The sequence below is a fragment of the Onychomys torridus genome, chromosome 10 (assembly GCF_903995425.1).
Source record: "Onychomys torridus chromosome 10, mOncTor1.1, whole genome shotgun sequence".
NCBI lineage: Eukaryota > Metazoa > Chordata > Mammalia > Rodentia > Cricetidae > Onychomys > Onychomys torridus.
In genome coordinates this window covers 84,121,543-84,139,724 of record NC_050452.1, presented here as the reverse complement: position 1 = coordinate 84,139,724, position 18,182 = coordinate 84,121,543, and the positions used below count along the sequence as shown (strand labels likewise).

General features: G+C 46.1%; 1 protein-coding gene across 2 annotated transcripts in view; it reads left to right on the top strand.

Moving 5' to 3' along the window:
- The window catches only part of Art3 (ADP-ribosyltransferase 3 (inactive)), a 29,275-nt gene extending 11,681 nt beyond the window's left edge, over window positions 1–17,594 (top strand). The window contains exons 3-9 of one of the 2 annotated variants that reach the window (XM_036200193.1): window positions 5,277–5,309; window positions 6,994–7,026; window positions 7,792–7,821; window positions 12,502–12,534; window positions 14,481–14,534; window positions 15,599–15,631; window positions 17,230–17,594. In XM_036200193.1, coding sequence (XP_036056086.1) covers window positions 5,277–5,309; window positions 6,994–7,026; window positions 7,792–7,821; window positions 12,502–12,534; window positions 14,481–14,534; window positions 15,599–15,631; window positions 17,230–17,363 — 350 coding nt within the window. In that variant the 3' untranslated portion in view covers window positions 17,364–17,594. The remainder of the gene's footprint in view (window positions 1–5,276; window positions 5,310–6,993; window positions 7,027–7,791; window positions 7,822–12,501; window positions 12,535–14,480; window positions 14,535–15,598; window positions 15,632–17,229) is intronic. The other variant, XM_036200194.1, reaches the window with a different exon arrangement.
- The last annotated feature ends 588 nt before the right edge of the window (window positions 17,595–18,182 follow it).

Below are 18,182 nucleotides of genomic sequence, written 5' to 3'. Positions count from 1 at the left end.
TTGGACTGTCCAGACTTACCTCTTACTCATCCACCCTGAGGCTGGGGATATAGGCAGAGGGTTCACCTGGCATGCCTAAGGTTCATGTTCCTTCTGCGCTGAGAATACACACACAGTTCCACCCAGACCAGAGTGGTTATTAAATGCACGTGTTTCATTGTTTCTAACTGATTGCTGTTAGCATTTCCTGGGAGTCTGGAAGTTTCCGTTTGAAATGATCTGGGATTGAGCAGCCGTTCATGTAGTGATGACAGGTGGGAGTGACCCACAACTCACCATTGTGAGTTGACACCCAGAACCATTTGGAAGAAACGGACCCTGTGCGCCAGATCCTCACCCACCAGGTTTCCATTCACTGCTGTCTCCATCAAGGTGAAGCATGTGGGCTGAGAGCCGGAGGGAAATGTATATTTGTTTTTGTTTTTGTTTGTTTGTTTGTTTTTTGAGCTGAGGATTGAACCCAGGGCCTTGTGCCTGCGAGGCAAGTGCTCTACTACTGAGCTAAATCCCCAACCCTGGGAAATGTATATTTGAATGATTACTGCAATGAGTCAGTTGTCCTGTTAGGGGTCTGGCCAGGCAGGTCTGGAGTCCACACCTTGGGGGGGCGGGTGTGGTTCAGAACATGACCTTGAGATGCCCTTCACAGGCAGAATTCCTTTCAGGAAGCCCCAGCTCCCCTCTTAGCCATTCTGCTGATTAAATCAGGCTCCCAGAATGTTCTGGATAATTTCCATTACTTATAGTTAACTGCATATAGACTTCGATCTTGTATATAAAACATAACTTGATAGCAATAGGTAATTTGGTGTTTCAGTGAACAGCCGAGGACTGGCTGGATCCAACCATAACATTGTTTTCGTTGCTACTTCATAACTGTAATTTTGCTACTGTTATGAATCATAATGTAAATACCTGTGTTTTCTGATGATCTTAGGCGATCCCCAAAGGGCTCACGACCCACAGGGTGAGAACCACAGTTTACCTTGCAGTTGCTGTGGGTCGGCTGTCCAGGTGCAGCTTACCTGGGTCCTTTGAGTAAGCTTCTCTTAGCTCTTCAGTCAGGATTGACTGGAAGAGATCTGTCTCTCAGTTCATTCACGTGGCTATGGGTAGGACATGGTCTTTCCTGAGTTAGCCAACAAAGGTATATACGGTTCTAGTCAACAGCTGGCTGCAGGCCTCCCTTGGTTCCTAGCCACATGGGCCTCTCAGGCTCACAACCCAGCAATCAGTCTGTAGAGAGCAGTAAGTCAGTGACCTCATGGTTGCAGTGATATCTCTTGTTTTCTAGAAGCAAGCATCCACCATTCAGCATACACGCCAAGGGAGTCACACCAGAGTGTGAACAGGGAGAGCTTCAGGAGCTATGTTAAAGCTGATTGCCATAATCCAGCCCATTATATTGTCACCTCCTTTGGGGATGATCCACTGTGTCCTTTACCCACAGCAATGAGTTCTAGCTATCTGGGAGAAAAGAACTGTCTTAGTCAGGGTTTCTATTGCTGTGAAGAGTCACCATGACCATGGCAACTCTTTTATAAAGGAAAACATCTCATTGGTGGCTTACAGTTCAGAGGTTTAGCCCATTATCATCATGATGGGACATGGCATCTGCAGGCAGACGTGGTGCTGGAACAGGAGCTGAGAATTCTAACATCTTAGATCCACACGCAACAGGAAGTGAACTGAGATACTGGGCAGTATCTTGAGCATAGGAGGCCTCAGAGCCCGCCTCCACAGTGACACACTTCCTCAAACAAGGCTACACCTACTTCAACAAGGTCACACCTCCTAATAGTGCCATTCCCTATGAGTTTATGGTAGCTAATTACATTCAAACTGCAAGAGTATTTACCATAGAACTTTCAAATGTCACTTTTATGATCAGGTGTTTCTGGCCTGGTTACTGTGACTTGTTAAGGCTATGTGAAATGCGTTTTCATTCACTAAATTAAAAGCAGGCATTATCTGAATGGCCAGGGCACGCACGCCAGTGGCCCAAAGCAAGTGTGCCCACAGCAGCATGTTCTCCCTACAGTTACCCTCCAACTCCTGACTTCTAAGAGCCTGGGGACTCAGCCAAGGCAGAAATTAGCTTGGATGAATTCAGGTTACAAACAGCTGAGGACAGCCTTCAGCTTCAAAGAGAGAGATTCCTTGGGAGGCTGGTACTGTTAGGGTTTTCTTATAGTGTTTGTTGTTGTTGTGTTTGTTTTGTTTGAGATGGGGTCTCATTATGTAAGGAGGGGGGAGGCATTCTCCTTCATGCTGGGGTTGCATGTGTGTGTCCCCAGATTCAGCCGGGTGGGCGACATGAGGAGGAATTTTCCATGACTCCCTCCCTGAGATTTGCTTCTAGATCCACCAGCCGTAGCAGACAGTACCACTCCCTGTCTTCACATGCCTCGTCAGTCTCCAGGTGATTTCTTCAGATGCGGTCACGCATACCCACCGAGCGCACAAGTGTGTGTGCTGCATGTGTCCACAGAGAAACGCTAAATGTGGATTTCTCTTCAGGAATGCAGTTCTGAGTGTCTCAGGAGACTGATGATGGTCCAGCCAGGGCATCCCTGCTGCCAGACGAGACTGTATGTCATTGCGATGGTGTATTCTCCCCAGGACCACCATTTGTGGTTCAGCCAGGCACACGCTAAGTCAAAGAACAATTAATACCATTGCCACGCATGGCTGCAGGGTTGTTTTCACTCACTCTGAAGACTGGCTGTTTTATCATCGGACTGTGTTATTCTTTTCAGATGCCAAGCTTTGTAGCAGGGCTCCCATTGAGCTAGTTATTGGACGAAGTGGGAGGTGAGGATGGTGCCATGTCTGCTATCTCAGAGATCCTCAGTTTGCAGTGCCCCTTCATGTCTTAACTTTATTCACAGGGACCCCTAGGCTGAAAGGAGGACCTGGTAGTTTTATTTATTTTCAGTAGTATCAGGCAAATTAGATGTGCCTAACATTTGAGTAATTATTTGAAAAGGGAATGCATAGGTCATACAAAGATGTGTTTTTATCATGAACATGATCACTAGGTATAAACGGGCAACTATCTCCTGCCTGCCAATTCCTGAATAACCACTCAGAGGCTTATATTAACTATAAATGTTCGGCCAATGGCTCAGGCTTATTACTAGCTAGCTATTACAACTTAAATTAACCCATTTCTATTAATCTATGTATTGCCCCATGGTCATGGCGTTACTGGTCTGCTGGCATGTTGCTCCTTGGACAGGAGCATCTACCTCAACTTTTTTCCCTCTCTTCAGATTGGCTTTCCCACCTAGCTGTATTCTGTCTGGTTATAGGCCAGATCAGCTTTATTTATCAACCAACAAGATCAACACATATTCACCACATACAGAAAGACATCCTACAGCAACGAGGCATCTTTTCAAATTATTACTGTATGTCTGTGCATGATTGGGGGGACATGCATGTCACAGCTGTGCCAAGAAGGCCAGAAGACAACCTCCAGAGTGGCCTTTCTTTTTCTGTCTTTACATGGGTTCTGGAGATTGACCTCAGGCCTCTGTGTCAAATATCTTTACCCTGTGAGCCATGTGTCTGGCCAACCAGCTGACTTAATGGTCTTGTTCATGGTAGGTCAGTGTAGTTTCTGTGTAGCTTATGATCTAGTCAGTGGTGTTGAATCCTTTGACTCAGTAAACAGAAGATGTAAGGCGAGTCCATGTAGGCAGCCATGAGAATCTCCTCCCTTTTCCTATCCATATCTTCAGCCTTTTCCTGGTCCCCCACCCTGCTCCCCCTGCAGTGGCTAGGAAGTCTAGAATCGTACCATCTCCATTTTCCTAATTCTCAGCTAACCCCCAGGGGAGGTGCAGCCCACCACCTCCTGCTTAAGTCTGGATGGTGCAGTAGTCTCCGGAACTGTTTTCAGCTTTATCTTAGTTTGTTTTAGACAAGGGAGTGAGCTTTGCATTACAATGTTGCTGAGACTCTTACCCGTGGTGACAGAAGCAGAGTAAGTAGGAAGGATATTTCAGCTCACAGTTCCAGGCTGCAGCCCGTCTCAGGGGAAGTGAGGCCAGAGGAGCTTGAAGCAGCTGGTCATGTGGCATCCTCAGTCAGAAAGCAGAGAGATGAAGGTTTGCTGCTGTTTGGTTCCTTTCCCCACTGACACAGTCTGAGATGCTAGCCAGGGAATGGTGCCACCCACAGTGGGTGGGTCTTCCCATCTCAACTGTCAGAGTTAAGATAACCCACTACAGACAAGCCCAGAGGCCCACCTCCCAGGTTGTTCTGGGTTCAGCGGAGTTGACAGCACCATTGTGGCCATCAGCCAGATTCTAACAGACCTGTTATTTCCTGGACAAGTGGAAATAGACTAAGTTACCTGGGTGTCTGGTTCAAATTCTAAACCATGAGGTGGGACATGAGAGTAGACTGTAGACAGAGGAGCGCGTCTGTCATTGTGGATCAGGTCTCTCAGGGCTTATCCTTAGGGAACTATACTTCAACATTAAGTCAGTGAATCAGAAACAGAGAGACCAAGGCATTCAGACCTCCATGGGCACCTGGGCAGCCCTCCGTGTCCTACACTGAAATCTCCCTATTTTCTCACCGACCTACAGCTCTTAGGGTAGACCGGCAGAGCCCTGTTCTGTCTTGTCTCAAGGTGTTGGGGGCATGGGAACATTGGTGAGAATTTCCTGTGGCATTACCAGCCCAAGTGTCTGGAGCCATTAGAAGCACTGACTGTTAAATGCCATGCTCCTGTTCTCCTGGGACTGTAGATTTTTTTTTCACATACAGAAGTTGTTTGGGAAGATATCAACTATCTTTTGATATGAATATGCGGAGAATCTTTGCTCATATGTTAAAAGATCTTGAGAATACGATTGCGATCCCTTTTCTCCAAAGGGTAGGAATTGTCAGGTAGAAGACTGAGTAATGCTTGTTATCTGCAGAGAGAACTGAGTTAGACGAGTACATTTCTCTCTAACTTTTGTAACTAGCCATAGATACAGACTAGAAAGTAAAGTGTCAGCCCTGTAAGGGCCACCACGGTCATGATATGTGATTTCTGAGTAAAATGGAACACCTCAGAAGATATGCATTTTGTCAGAATTCATACCATTGGTTCATGGCTGTTCTGTGAATACAAAAACTATGTTCCTGGAATTTTGCGTCCCACTAAAGCATGGGTCTGATAAACTAGAACTTTACAGACTAGATTGCCAGTAGCCATAGACCATTTAAAACTTACTAGGGTAGGTTATGTCTAAAAGTGTATCTTTGTGTTTCAGGTCTAAAAACTGAAAATTGCATTGCAAACCCAGGTAAGACACGTTTAAATGATCATCTCTGTCATGGGAATTTTATTAGTATTTTTTTTTCTCATGAGTATGGGTCAAAGGCCAGTACTCCCTTCCATCCCCCTTCCCCCAACCCTCCTGCCCTACACCTTTGTACTGTCATACTGCCAGCCATCATCTCTCTCTTTTTTTTTTTTTTTTTTTGGAGCTGAGGACTGGACCCAGGGCCTTGCACTTGCTAGGCAAGCACTCTACTACTGTGCTAAATTCCCAACCCCCAGGTGTCATCTCTTAAGGCTAACGTTTGCTTTTGTTAGCAGCTCTGAGTCCATTTGCTATCCACTCAGGAATTAAGAGTTAGTAGGAAGAAAACCAGGTTATACAAAAAGGTCAGCACCCTGAGAAGATGGGGAGCATGGTTGTTTGGGGGAGCGTCTCAGGTACACAGAGACTTCATGGGAAGGGGAGGCACAGGGGATAGGAAGGCCAATTGATAAGTGAGTCATACATAGGCCTGACAGCCATTACGTCTCACAGTGTGCTTTCCCCGTTTCTGCTGGGGTGTCCTTGACATAAACACAGACTTTTCGTCTCCTAGGCTAGTGCCTGTAACCCTTTTACCAACACATCATTTCTCTGAAAATTAAACATTATCCCACTTTTAATTGAAGAATAATACCATCAAGCTCTTGTCCTGCATTTTGAGGTTATCTGAAGACCACCACGCACACCAGGTAACGGGAAACTCAGGAAAAATTACGGCCTAGGACCTTCCAGGACAAGTGTCTTTCTGTCTCCTTTCCCCACAGTAACTAGGTGACTCCAGCAGTTGTGTTTGGCTCATTTACACGTAGTTTTCTTGAGAATTTACAGTGCTGGGTAAAGGGGAAATACAGAACCACCTTACACAGGGCACTTCGCAAAGCGAGTCAGTCCGGAACAGGGCAGTTAAAGACGCGTGGCATAGCCGATCACTGTCACACTGTCATTGCTGTGTCCTGTGGAGAGCTGTCTCCACCCTGTCCTGATTGTCTCGTCCTGGGCAGCCCGGGACATGCCACGCTCACTTCGTCCCACCTCACAGGACTTATGGCTTCAGCCATTTCCCACACGGCTCCCATGCAAAGAGCTAGAGTCTAGTTCCTGTATTTTGGGATCTCAGGAAATAAGATTGGGAGGGGACTGGAGGAATGGAGTGCATGTGGCATAAAGGAGAAAGAGGGCTGATGGAACCGTGATGGGCCCGCTTCCGCCTCCTTGGGGGAAAGGGGGAGAAGTAACAATAAGTACTGTCTACTAGAGCTGGGGGGAGGGTTGAGAAGGAACACCCGGGAAACTCTAAGTGTGTGGAGCTCAGCATTGTCATGTGGGTCGCATGCTGTCAAAGTGCCCAAAATGCCTCAACTAGTGCATGCTGTCAGGGAATTGTCTGGAAGACCTCCGCATTGGAATGTTTGAAAACAAGAAACCTCCATTTCTGGCTCTCTTCCTGACTAGCTTTTCTATGCATTGTTTTTTGGGTTAAAAAAAAAAAAATCTGTGTCTCCGTATTTTTGAATTGAAATTTTATGGTTTTTATAACCATGCTTTGTGTATTTTTTGAAAGTAGGTCAGCTCAAATCCTCATTATTAGTAAGTATTTAAAAATAGGCTGACCTTGGCATGGCATCTGGGCACAGTAACATGGATGGAAATGTTTGCATTTCAGAATATATGGAACCCGCGTATGTCTACAACCCCGGTGAGTATACACTTTTACAAACAGTCCAGCAAGCATGTTTAATAGCTCTTTCCTGTGGGGCAAATGCACTTCCTACCTGAGTGAAGGTAGTACTTGGCAAATCCAAGAGGAAGGGAACCAGTGTATTCTGGGAAATGCCCTCCTTCCCTGCAGTTGGTCACTCTGTGGCCCTCTGAGCATCCAGTGTTCTGGGAGTAAGGGCAGGGGTACCCAAGGAGTCACTCAAGGCCAGTCTAGGGGGCATGTATAGCCCTGTTTTCCACTGTTGGAATTAGCATAGGCAGGAGACACCCACATTCAAGTGGAAATTAAAATTCTCAGCATTTGTGCTGCTCCCAAGAAGCCAGATGTTTGATGTGTCCATAGAGCGTCTTGAGCTAATTAGGATTACCATATAGGGAAACACAAGTTCAAGCCATCTTGAAAGTGTGCTCTGAGATTTTACAACACGTCCCCACAGAGGCAAAGCCGCTGGCCCACACCCTGAGGACTTGCCTACAGCGCCCCCTACTGGCCCTTTGCATTCACAAAGTTCTGACCATTGCCTAGGACCTCAGCCCGCTATTGAAGTCAGACATTCGTGTCCTGTCTCCTTGACACCCCCAGGAGACCAGTTGTGTGGAGGCGCCAGAGAAGGGTCCCACCCATTGCTCACATGCATGGAGACTCTAGGTGGTACTTGTACTCAGTGATGTGCCTCCTGGTCCTTTACAGTTCTTCTGCTCTCTTGGTAAAACTGATGCATTTTGCTTGTTTGTGACGTAGATTTGGAAAGTCAGAAGCTTGAAGACTCTGGTAAGACACTCTTGTAAACTCTGGGATGTCACATTTGCAAGCTATGAGTGGGTGGGGAGAAGTGGGGAGGAGCCAGACCCCATCTTAGCTTACTAGTTTGATCTATCAGAGTGAATTCTTTATAAAAACTATACAGCACCCATGCCTGTAGTCATCCCAGAAAGCAGAGGACAGTGTGACTGATTATTCTGCAAACTTTTGTGATCCGGAGTTGTTGACAAAACAAATAGCATTTATTTTTCCTAAGTTAAAATGATGATTCTTTGAATGTGTATCCGAGTAACATGTGTACTCATGTCCATTTGATGAGTTCATTCCAAAGTATAACTTACTCCAAAGTTTTTAATTAGAAAGGAAGGAAGGAAGGAAGGAAGGAAGGAAGGAAAAGGAAAGGAAGGAGGGAGAGAGGGAGGAAGGGAGAGAGGTAGGGAGAGAGGTAGGTAGGTAGGTAGGGAGGGAGGAAGGAAGGAAGGAAGGAAGGAAGGAAGGAAGGAAGGAAGGAAGGAAGGAGGGAGAGAGGGAAGAAGGGAGAGAGGTAGGTAGGGAGGGAGGGAGGGAGGAAGGAAGGAAGGAAGGAAGGAAGGAAGGAAGGAAGAAAGAAAGAAAAAACATGGACTGGAGGATGGCTTGCTGCTCTTTTAGAGGACCCAGGTTCAGTTCCTAGCATCCACAGCAGGTGGCTCACAATTACTGTCTGTAATTCCGGTTCAGCAGATCTGATGCCTTTGGCCTCCACAGGTACCTGTGAACAAGCGGAACACATATACCCACTCACACACACACATATACACATAGAAATAAATAAATGTTTTTCTGTGTGAGAGTGCGTGTGTGCGTGTGTGCGTGTGCGTGTGCGCGCACAAGCGCGCGCGCGCACATGCCTGTGGAGGCCAGAGGTTGATACCAGGTGTCTTCCTAGATCACTCTGTGTACTGAGGCAGGGTCTCTCCCTGTGGACATGACCCCCTCCAGTCCTGCTAATCTGGCTAACCAGCATGTTTCAGAGCTCCCATTTCCACCTCCCACACGCAAGGGTTATGGGCTGGCTCCCATTTCCACCTCCCACACGCAAGGGCTGTGGGCTGGCCACGACACCCACCCGGCTAAGATGTGGTTCTGGGTACCCAAACTATGGTGCTCAAGCTTGTGGTGTGTGGCAAGCACTTTATCCAGCAAGCCATCTCCCCAGCTTCCAAGTTTCTATTTTTTAAAATTGTTATTGTCTTCAAGTACTGGGGTAGGAAAGTTTCAAGTTACTGAAGAAATTATTGGAATACTTTTCTATTTTTTTTCCATGGTGCCTGGAATCAAACCCTGGGCCCCCTGCAAGCTAGGTAAGCACACTCTTGCTGAGATATACCCCCTGCCCCTGGAACAAATTTTCTAATGGTTGATCCAAGAGTATGTGTCACTAACCTTAAACATGACTATCCCTTTAACCGGTTATAACTTGGGAACTAGAACAACATAGAAACATAAGTAGAAAACCGCTGCTCCGTCTCAGCAGCATGTTTAAAGGACAGTAGTGCCAGCAGAGGTTGGTTTTTTTCAGGACTAGGCTTCCTGCATGCGAGACAACTGCCTTATCACTGAGCTATCTCAGCCCTCTTGATTTTTTAGTTTAAGACAGAGTCTGAGCTGAGCATGACAGTGCACACCTTTAACCTAAGCAGAGACAAACAGATGATGAGTTTGAAGCAAGCCTGGTCTATATAGTGAGTTTCAGGCCAGATAAGGTTACATAGCAAGACCCTGCCTTACAACAAAAACAAAACAAACCCCAGACAGGGTCTGATTAGATTAGCTGGCCTTGAACTTTGAACCACAGGCCCCCACCAATCCCACATTTGTTTCAAAAGAGGCTCCACAGAGTCAGAAAAAACCCAGTTGTGGACAAGCTATGACTCAGTGGCTCTGCCCAGCAGCTGACCAAACTCAGGTAAGCTCTGGCCAGATCCTACTGGCTGACCAGTGGCCAAAGACCCAAGGCATTATGCAGCTCCCCAGGGCACAGTGTGACATTCCTATATACACTACCCATGTGGGTTGGGTACTATTAAATAACATCAACATTATTAAATACTACACGTAGTAGTTAGGCCTTAAAAAGCATTTAAAGATCCAAGAAAGCACTCATAATACGATGTAAACTGTAAGAGCTGATGGTCAAGCTCAGTAAGGAGAGCGCTGGACTAGCATGTATGCAGACAGACAGACGGACAGACACACATACACACATGCGGAGGGCAGGTAAGTAAGGGTAATGGGAGAGGAATATGATCAAAGTACATCACATGCATGTATGAAAAGATCAAACTCGAAACCTATTTTTTATCACATGATTTAGTGTGTGTGCACATGTGTATATGTATGTGTGCACAGCACATGTGTGGAGGTCAGAAGACAACTTCCGCTAAGTGGCTTCCCCAGGACTGAACTCAGGTGGCAAGAATCTCTACCAACCGAGCCATCTTGTCAACCAAAACTCATTATTTTGTACAATCAGTATAAAACAAGAAAGTGTGGTGGTACAACTTACAATCCTAGCACTTGGGAAGTTGAGGCAGGAGGAGGGCAAGTCTGAGGGTAGCCTGGGGTACACAGAACGACCCTGTCTAAAAATTATAAAAGCCCAAGCCCAAAACTTGGATTTGATTCCCAGTCCCATATGTTTTTTAAAAAGATATATAGCCGGGTGATGGGGCCAGCCTGGTCTACAAAGCTAGTCCCAGGACAGCCAGAGCTACACAGAGAAACCATGTTTCTAAAAAACAAAAAACGAACGAAAAGATATAAAATAACACAAAGTATCTATAATTAAAATGTATATATATATGTGAAAAGATTCAAAGTAAATATACCAAAAAATGTTACAAATTAATATTTGAGTTGTGAGCTTTTTAATTAATTTAATCCTCAATTTTCCATATTTTTCATTTCTACAGTTATCATGTATTATGTATATGATCAGAAAATATTATATAAAACATCATATAGAAGATAATGTATACATACTATATATAACACACACATATACATACAATACAAAATGAAAACTGTGTCAGAGACTTTGGACAGATTTTCACACTACCATTTGTGTGTGTGTGTGTGTGTGTGTGTGTGTGTGTGTGTGTGTGTGATGGGAGCACCCACATGTTATAGCACACATGTGGAGATCAGAGGACAACTTGCAGAAGTTTTCTCTCTTTCCACTGTGTGGGTTCCAGAGTTGAGAATCAGGTCGGCAGTGGGTAGCAAGTGTCTTAACCTGCTGGGCTGTCTTGCTGGCCCTGGATTGATTGATTTATCTTAATGAAGAATTGTCTGTAGCACGAATCTTAACAGGTCTTATTAATAAAAACGAACCTGAAGCTAGGTATTGGGGTGAGTGCTGGAAGATCAGAGAAGCAGAACAAGCTACAGCTACCTCACCTTGCCAGTTCCTCAGCTGATCCTGTTTCCTCAGACTGGAAGCCTCTGAGTCCTCATCCAGAATGGATCTCAGCTGAACTGCTTCTCGAAAGCCTAAAGCTTAACCAGTCTCTAGTTCCTGGTCCTCACACCTTATATACCTTTCTGCTTCCTGCCATCACTCCCTGGGATTAAAGGCCTGTGTCACCATGCCTGGCTGTTTCCAGTGTGGCCTTGAACTCACAGAGAGCCAGGCGGATCTCTACTTCTGGAATGCTAGGAATAAAGGCGCGTGTGCTACTATTTTCTGGCCTCTATATCTAGTGGCTGTTCTGTTCTCTGACCCCAGAAATGTTTATTAGGGTGCACAGTATTTTGGGGAACACAATACCACCACAACTGTCTGATTACTGGAAGCACTCTCCCGAGTGACCAGCCACAGTCCGCCCTGTAAATTGATGTTTACTGACTCTGCCCTTCTCTGGTCATTTTGCACCGTTGTTTCTCAAAGCCCTCCGAGCTTTTCACTACAAAGAGTCCAATAGACACCTAAATTAATTTGGAAGCTGAGTACTTCGCCTCACTTTGTTACTGGATCTCATGTAGCCCAGGCTGCCCTCTAACTTACTGTGTAGTAGAGAATGACCCTGAAGTCCTGATTTTCCTGCCTCCACCTCTCAAGACTGGGATTCCAGGCACCAGCTCCCACTGTCTCTACCTTCATCCCCACCCCACCCCCCAACACACATACAAGAAAGCTCTTAGGCTTAGCTTTAGAAATAGAAAGCTAGGGGCTAACCTGGTAAATGAATTCTCTTTTACTCTGTCAGATTAGCTACCAGGTTATGATTAAGCCACTATAGGTGGGACATTTATCACTTTTGAGGGTTTTTTTTTAATGCTCTGTACAGCAAACCAAGAATATTTTCCATTAATTCTCATTTCTTATAATATGCAAGCTATTTCTTTTGCATACGCTAAGACTTCAAAGTCAGAGCTAATACCTACAATGAGGCGGGCATACATGCAGAGACTTCAGCCCAGTACAGTTGCGTTTAAAAACGATGGGCCATGTTAGCTAAACGTGGAGTGACGAGAACTAAATCATAGATGCTCCTGAAATCTTGCTTACTGGACCTGAATTCTTATTGTTTGTTGCTGTGACATTTATGACTTACCTATTTAAAGTTTGGAGATGGGAGACAAAAGGGGTTATGTTAGCAATGCCACTAACTGATAAACACCAACAGCATTTATTTCTGCCTTTAGGTAGGAAAAGCTTCGAATCCACTGGAATACCAGGTAAGGTTGTTTTCTCTTTACTAAGAGCCAGTCTGGGTTGGAGAGATGGCTCAGAGGTTAAGAGCACTGGCAGCTCTTCCAGAGGTTCTGAGTTCATTTCCCAGCAACCACATGGTGGCTCACAACCATCTGCAATGAGATCTGGTGCCCTCTTCTGGCCTGCAGGCATACACGCAGACAAAACACTGTATACATAAGTAAATAAATCTTAAAAAAAAAAAAGAAAAAGAAAAAGAAAAAGAAAAAAGGAGCTGCTCTGAGTATTACAGCCGATACCAGGGATGATACTCAAAGGTTTCACTTAAGCCTCGTGCTAGTCATCTCTACAGCTTTCTCTGGGGAAGACCATGGACTGTGCCCACTCAACCTTCCCAGGTTGCTGGGGCACCGGCTCTGGGCAGGACAGCTAAGCTGTTTGGAACATGGCTCAGGGCCAGCTTGCTGAGACCTGCCTGCAGGGGGCCCAGGCCTTCCTGAAGCTCTGTAGACACTCTGGAACAGGCTAAGCATCCAGGCTCACGCCTGTTCTGGACCTGCAAGGGACAAAACACGGTACTCTGCTGGTGCAGACACAGCTCGGGGAGATGCTGCTCACAAGTTCCCCAAGTTTGGTGTGGATGTGCCCAGTGAGGGCTCACGGAGCCAGAGCTGCGCTGTCACAAGCCTGAAGCCATAGTGCAGTGGGACCCTGGGGTGGTGTCAGGTGCTCATGACACAGAGCTCAGGAGTAACCAGAGGCCACTTAAGCTCTTTTCTTATTTAGGAAAGAAAACTGCAGGACCTTTTCTACTTCTTTGGTGAGCAGTAGTAGACACACCAGAGGGCAAGAAATGCCAGCGCAGGGACAGAGACCTGACTGTCGTCATTACGCACGACAAAAAGTCTCTGCACACACTCGCACGCGAGTCAAGGGCTGGGTCTTCTACTGTCCCTTCCTCAATGCTTGCATTTCCTCGGAGTTTTCCACTGTATTTACCATGACAGATGGCACTTGCCTTTCACAGCTGCCACGAACAAGTGTGGCTTTCAAAGTGTGAGGGCCGCGGGGGCAAGCACTGAGGGGCCAAGCGACTGTGATCAGGGAAATGGAGCCGAGACCCCAGTAAGAGTCCCCAGAGGTCCCTCTGCACTTTATGCTGAGGAGGGGGCACGAAAAAACGAGAGGGCACATTTTATCACCGTGCTCAACAGTCATGGCGCCTCTGGGCCTCAGAACTGCCATCTTCCAAATGGTAGCCCCTTGTCATAACAACTTCACAGGAATGTTGGCAAGGAGTATCCAACAACCAATGCATAACGTCCTTTTCCCTGGGCTCATACAGTGATTTGAAAGATGCTTTTTCCTGTGGATCTTGTTAACTATGGGCATGATTATTTAGTAGGATTGAACCTAGGGCTTATGCATGCTCGGCAAGTATCCTACCACTGAGCTACATTCCCAGAAATTTTGGCCTGTGCTAAAATCACATCCATGGTTCTGACCATTCTGGACACCGCTGTCTGTTTTAAACAGTAGGCCATGTAGAAACAGCATGTCACAGCTAACTCATAGAGCAGACACACAAAGCAGGTCCAGCAACTGTTTCCTACCGATCCAGATCGGCGTGGTTCCCTTTACGTCACTTCCGGTCTTGGGGTCTGAGTTTGCGCCGTGTTCTCAGGGGTCTTCATAGTCTACTCTGTGGCCGTGTGAAAAGCAGTTTCTAAGCAGAGTGTGGAGAACAGATGTGAGCTGTGCAGACAGATCTGGCATTCAGTCCCCCTCTGCCGCCTGCCTCTGGTAACTTCGTGTAATGACTTACTTTATCCCAGCATCCTTCATTGTAAGGTGCAGACGATTCTACCGTTCAGGGTTGAGGATCTGATGTTACAAAGCATCTGACTGCAGTAAAACAATACGTAGAAGCTGCCTTTTTTATTAACTGAAGGTCTTTTTTCTCATTTAGAAATTAAAGTGCTACAACCAGATGAAAACCTTCTCCAGCCAGATGAAAAGCCTGGTAATTCTTCATGGGGCGAGGCGCATGGAGTTCTAAGTTCTTTATCATCATCATTCAGATAGCTCGGGGTCTGGGGGGAGCTACCTGGGCTGCACAGTTCTGACATACCATCCTGACGTTAGAAGGGGGGAGTGCTGAGAACTCATCTCTGTGTGCCCAAGTAGCTAAAGCCTAGAAAAGGGTAGGTGGCCTGATTCTGTGTCCAGCTGTACCTTTATTCCAGAGCGAGCCAGGAACTGGGTTAAGAGTGTCTGTAGATGCAAGAATACACTATGCAAAGTGGAAATGAGAACCTTACAGCCATGCAGGACCAGCTCTTCTGTGTCAGCACGCCTTCTCTTTCCTCAACAGCCAGATTTTGTGAGGAGACGATGCATTGTGTCTCTCCTGGAAAGCTGTGTTGTAGTGCAGGCTTTTTAAGGCTTGGCTCATCTAATCCAGCAAGGTAGATGCTGTCGTTGCACAGCAAGATTAGGAATCTGGTGAGGGCAGAAAGAGACAGCCAGGCTGACGCTCATCTATTCCGGACTCCTAAGACACAGCATTTAGATTTAAGATTATGAAAATGTGAGTATCAGTATTCCAAGGCTAGCCACATGCCTGGTGATGGCAGACCACAGCAATGGAGCAGAGGTCAGTCAGACATCCAGCCCATGGATGCATCAGCTCTGATTCCACGCACACTGCCTCAGACAGCGCAGATGACTGCAGCATTCTTGAGGTGCTAGCTGTGCCCAGTGGGTTACTAATGTGCTGATCTCATAATGCGCTGGTACTCAGTAAGTGGGAGATGGGGTGGCTTGTACTTGGCAATCTGAGTCCAATATATAGAAAAAGGTTCTTTTTGGTAAACACACTTCACATTTATTTTAATGAAAACACACATTCATGGGGGAAATTTTTCAGAGAGCAGATAGGTCAAATTACAGCCTTCTCCTACCTCACATATGACCCTGGACCAGTTTGCCTTGGCCCCAGGCCCACACCCGAGGGGAGAACAGGCTCGTTCCAGCTTTGAGGTCACTCTGGAGAAATCTATAATGCAGAATCTCTTTATGTTCTAGAAGGCAGAAGTCACAGCAATGCCGGCAAGCCTAGTAAGGAACACTTCCTCTTCTTAGATGATAAAAGCTGTGAGACATCCAAGTGTGAAGTCAGCTCTTTCTTATTAAAAGCTGCATGCGCTTATGTGCATGCCTAAGAGGCCTCACCACCACCCGTCTGTTTACTTCAAATAACCATTAACTGTCTAGAGACTGTATTTAGAACATTTTCAGTTCTCTTAAGTCTTCCTTTTTCAAAAAAAAAAAAAATTTCATAAAACCATCATAGCATCCTGAAATAAGATTAGCAGTAAGATGTACCTTACCTGTAAAAGAATTGGCATGTTCCGACAATATTTGTAGTGATATGTCTCAATGCATAAATGCTAAATTCATGAAGTAGACATACCCTCCATGAAAATTTGGGTGAGGGGCATACTGGAAGCTATTCCATCTTCTAAGATCAAAGTGAAGTAGCTGCAGACAGTCGATGAACTGTTCAGTGTTAATTAAAACTATCACAACAGCAGGTGGTGGCGGCAGCCCAAACCCTAACCCAGCACTCAGGAGGCAGAGGCAGGTGGATCTCTGTGAGTTCAAGGCCAGTCTGGTCCACAGAGTGAGTTCCAGGACAGCCAGGGCTCCAGAGAAACCCTGTCTCGAAAAACCCATCAGAAAATACTTGGTTTACATGGCAAGCTGCTTCAGTTTGTGTGAGCGCTGGAAGCAATTTTTGATTTACATGTGTCCAGCAGCAAACTTGAAAACTGCAGAGGGTAGGCCCATGCTTCATTGTGGCAGGCTATCCCGAGCACTTCAGAGCTAGCTCCCAAAAGTAAAAAGAGTTTCCTTCAGTGGCAGAGCTAGCACGTGTAAGGCCCAGCTCAGTGGCTCAGTCCACCCTGGACAGCTTCTAGATTGCTTCTCAGGGGCAGGACTGCCCACTTGTGAACGGCTTGTCTGCAGAGTGTCCTGGTGCACAGGTGACCCACCTTTCCACCTCTAGCCACGTGACTGCAATGTCTGCAACTCCGGCAAGCAAACTGACAGGAAGCTCTAGAAAACTATTGTTTCTCATGGCTTCATGGATGAAAGCTGACTGGTTCACTCATGAACTCCGAGAGAGTTCTCCCTTCCCTATGCAATCTGCTTAAACAAAAAAGTATAAGCAAGTTACCCAGGTTTAAAGCAGAGTAAAACAAGCTAGTTTTCCCCAAAGCCATGTCCGTGTGGAGGAAACTCTTTCCCCCTGTTTGTAGGCTGTGTTTTAAGAATGCAGTTATATCCAGCTACACCGATATCCGTGTGAACGTGAACACACACTGTCTTATTTGAAACAAGACACTTGAGGTAAACTTCACAATTCTGGTGCACTTGAACAAGAAATAATTGTATTGGTTTCCTAGATCGATTTAAAAAACCTTTGAAATCTGAGGAAAAAAACCCCAAAACCCTCAAATAGTATGTCCTGATACATGTAGAAATTTAGCTCGAAGCTCCGAAGCTGCATGTATGTGCAGCCTGCTACCTGACTTGCTTCAGTGGCTTCTAACGCAGCCTGCCGTGTTCACAGTTGTGCTGTCTGTGGTAGGTGGCGGATACTCAAGACGTACCACAAAGTGCTGTGTCCATGACTCTGTTCTCTCCAACAGCTCCAGGTCCACATCCAGCTCCACGTCCCAAGACCCATCCTTCTGCATCTTCTGGCAGAAGGCTCCTCCCACCAGTCACAGCGTCCCTTGTTTTAGCCGTCACTTCCGCTGCAAACATCCTCACTGCTCTATAGCTTGAGATGGTATCTTAACCTTTATTTGAAAGGCGCTAAGGGGATCCCACAGGAGGTCAAGAGAAGAGATGTGACAGATTCCCTGTATAAAATAAGAACTGTGTATCTCTTCCCTGTTTTACAGTTTAAAAAGCTGGTCCAAATAGTGTCATAGAATTAACTTTTCATTTCTGTTTAATTTTAGGATTGCAAAAATCCCAAAGCTGTATACTTTTGATTGGATTCAATAAAACTTTTAAGTTTATTAAATGTCTTCCTATAGAATTTCCATCTATTCAAAGGCCACTACTCATGTGATTAACATGAATTTAATGCCAGAAACAACATGCGAATGATACTTGTTTCTCTCTGAAGAATCAAACTTCAAATAAATAGGCAGACAAGGAAAGTGAGTGAGCTCCTAAGACAGCAGGCAGCCTCTTGTTCCCAGGGACAAAGCATTAGAGAACTGTAGGCAGGAAGCAGCCCCTTGGGGACCCTGAGACTTCCCACAGGGAGCTGTTACCTTGTGTCTCCCTTCTCAGGAAACCCCGATCCACTAGCAGCGTCCACACGTGCTCCAGGAGAGGTGGGACGAGTGAGAGCCTGCGCTCGGCGGCCATCACTTAGGTCTACGGAAGGGCACAAAGAGCAGCACACTCCTCTCTGCACTTGGCTCCAAAGACGGGAATGGACCTGCCTTCTGAGCCAAAGTGAGAAAGAACGAGCTCATGCAAAGAAAACCCTCTCCCAAACCAGGGCCATTGCAACAAGCATGAAAGATGAAAAACCCAAACCCCAGGGAGAGTGGAGATATATTTACACGCCATGCACTCAGCG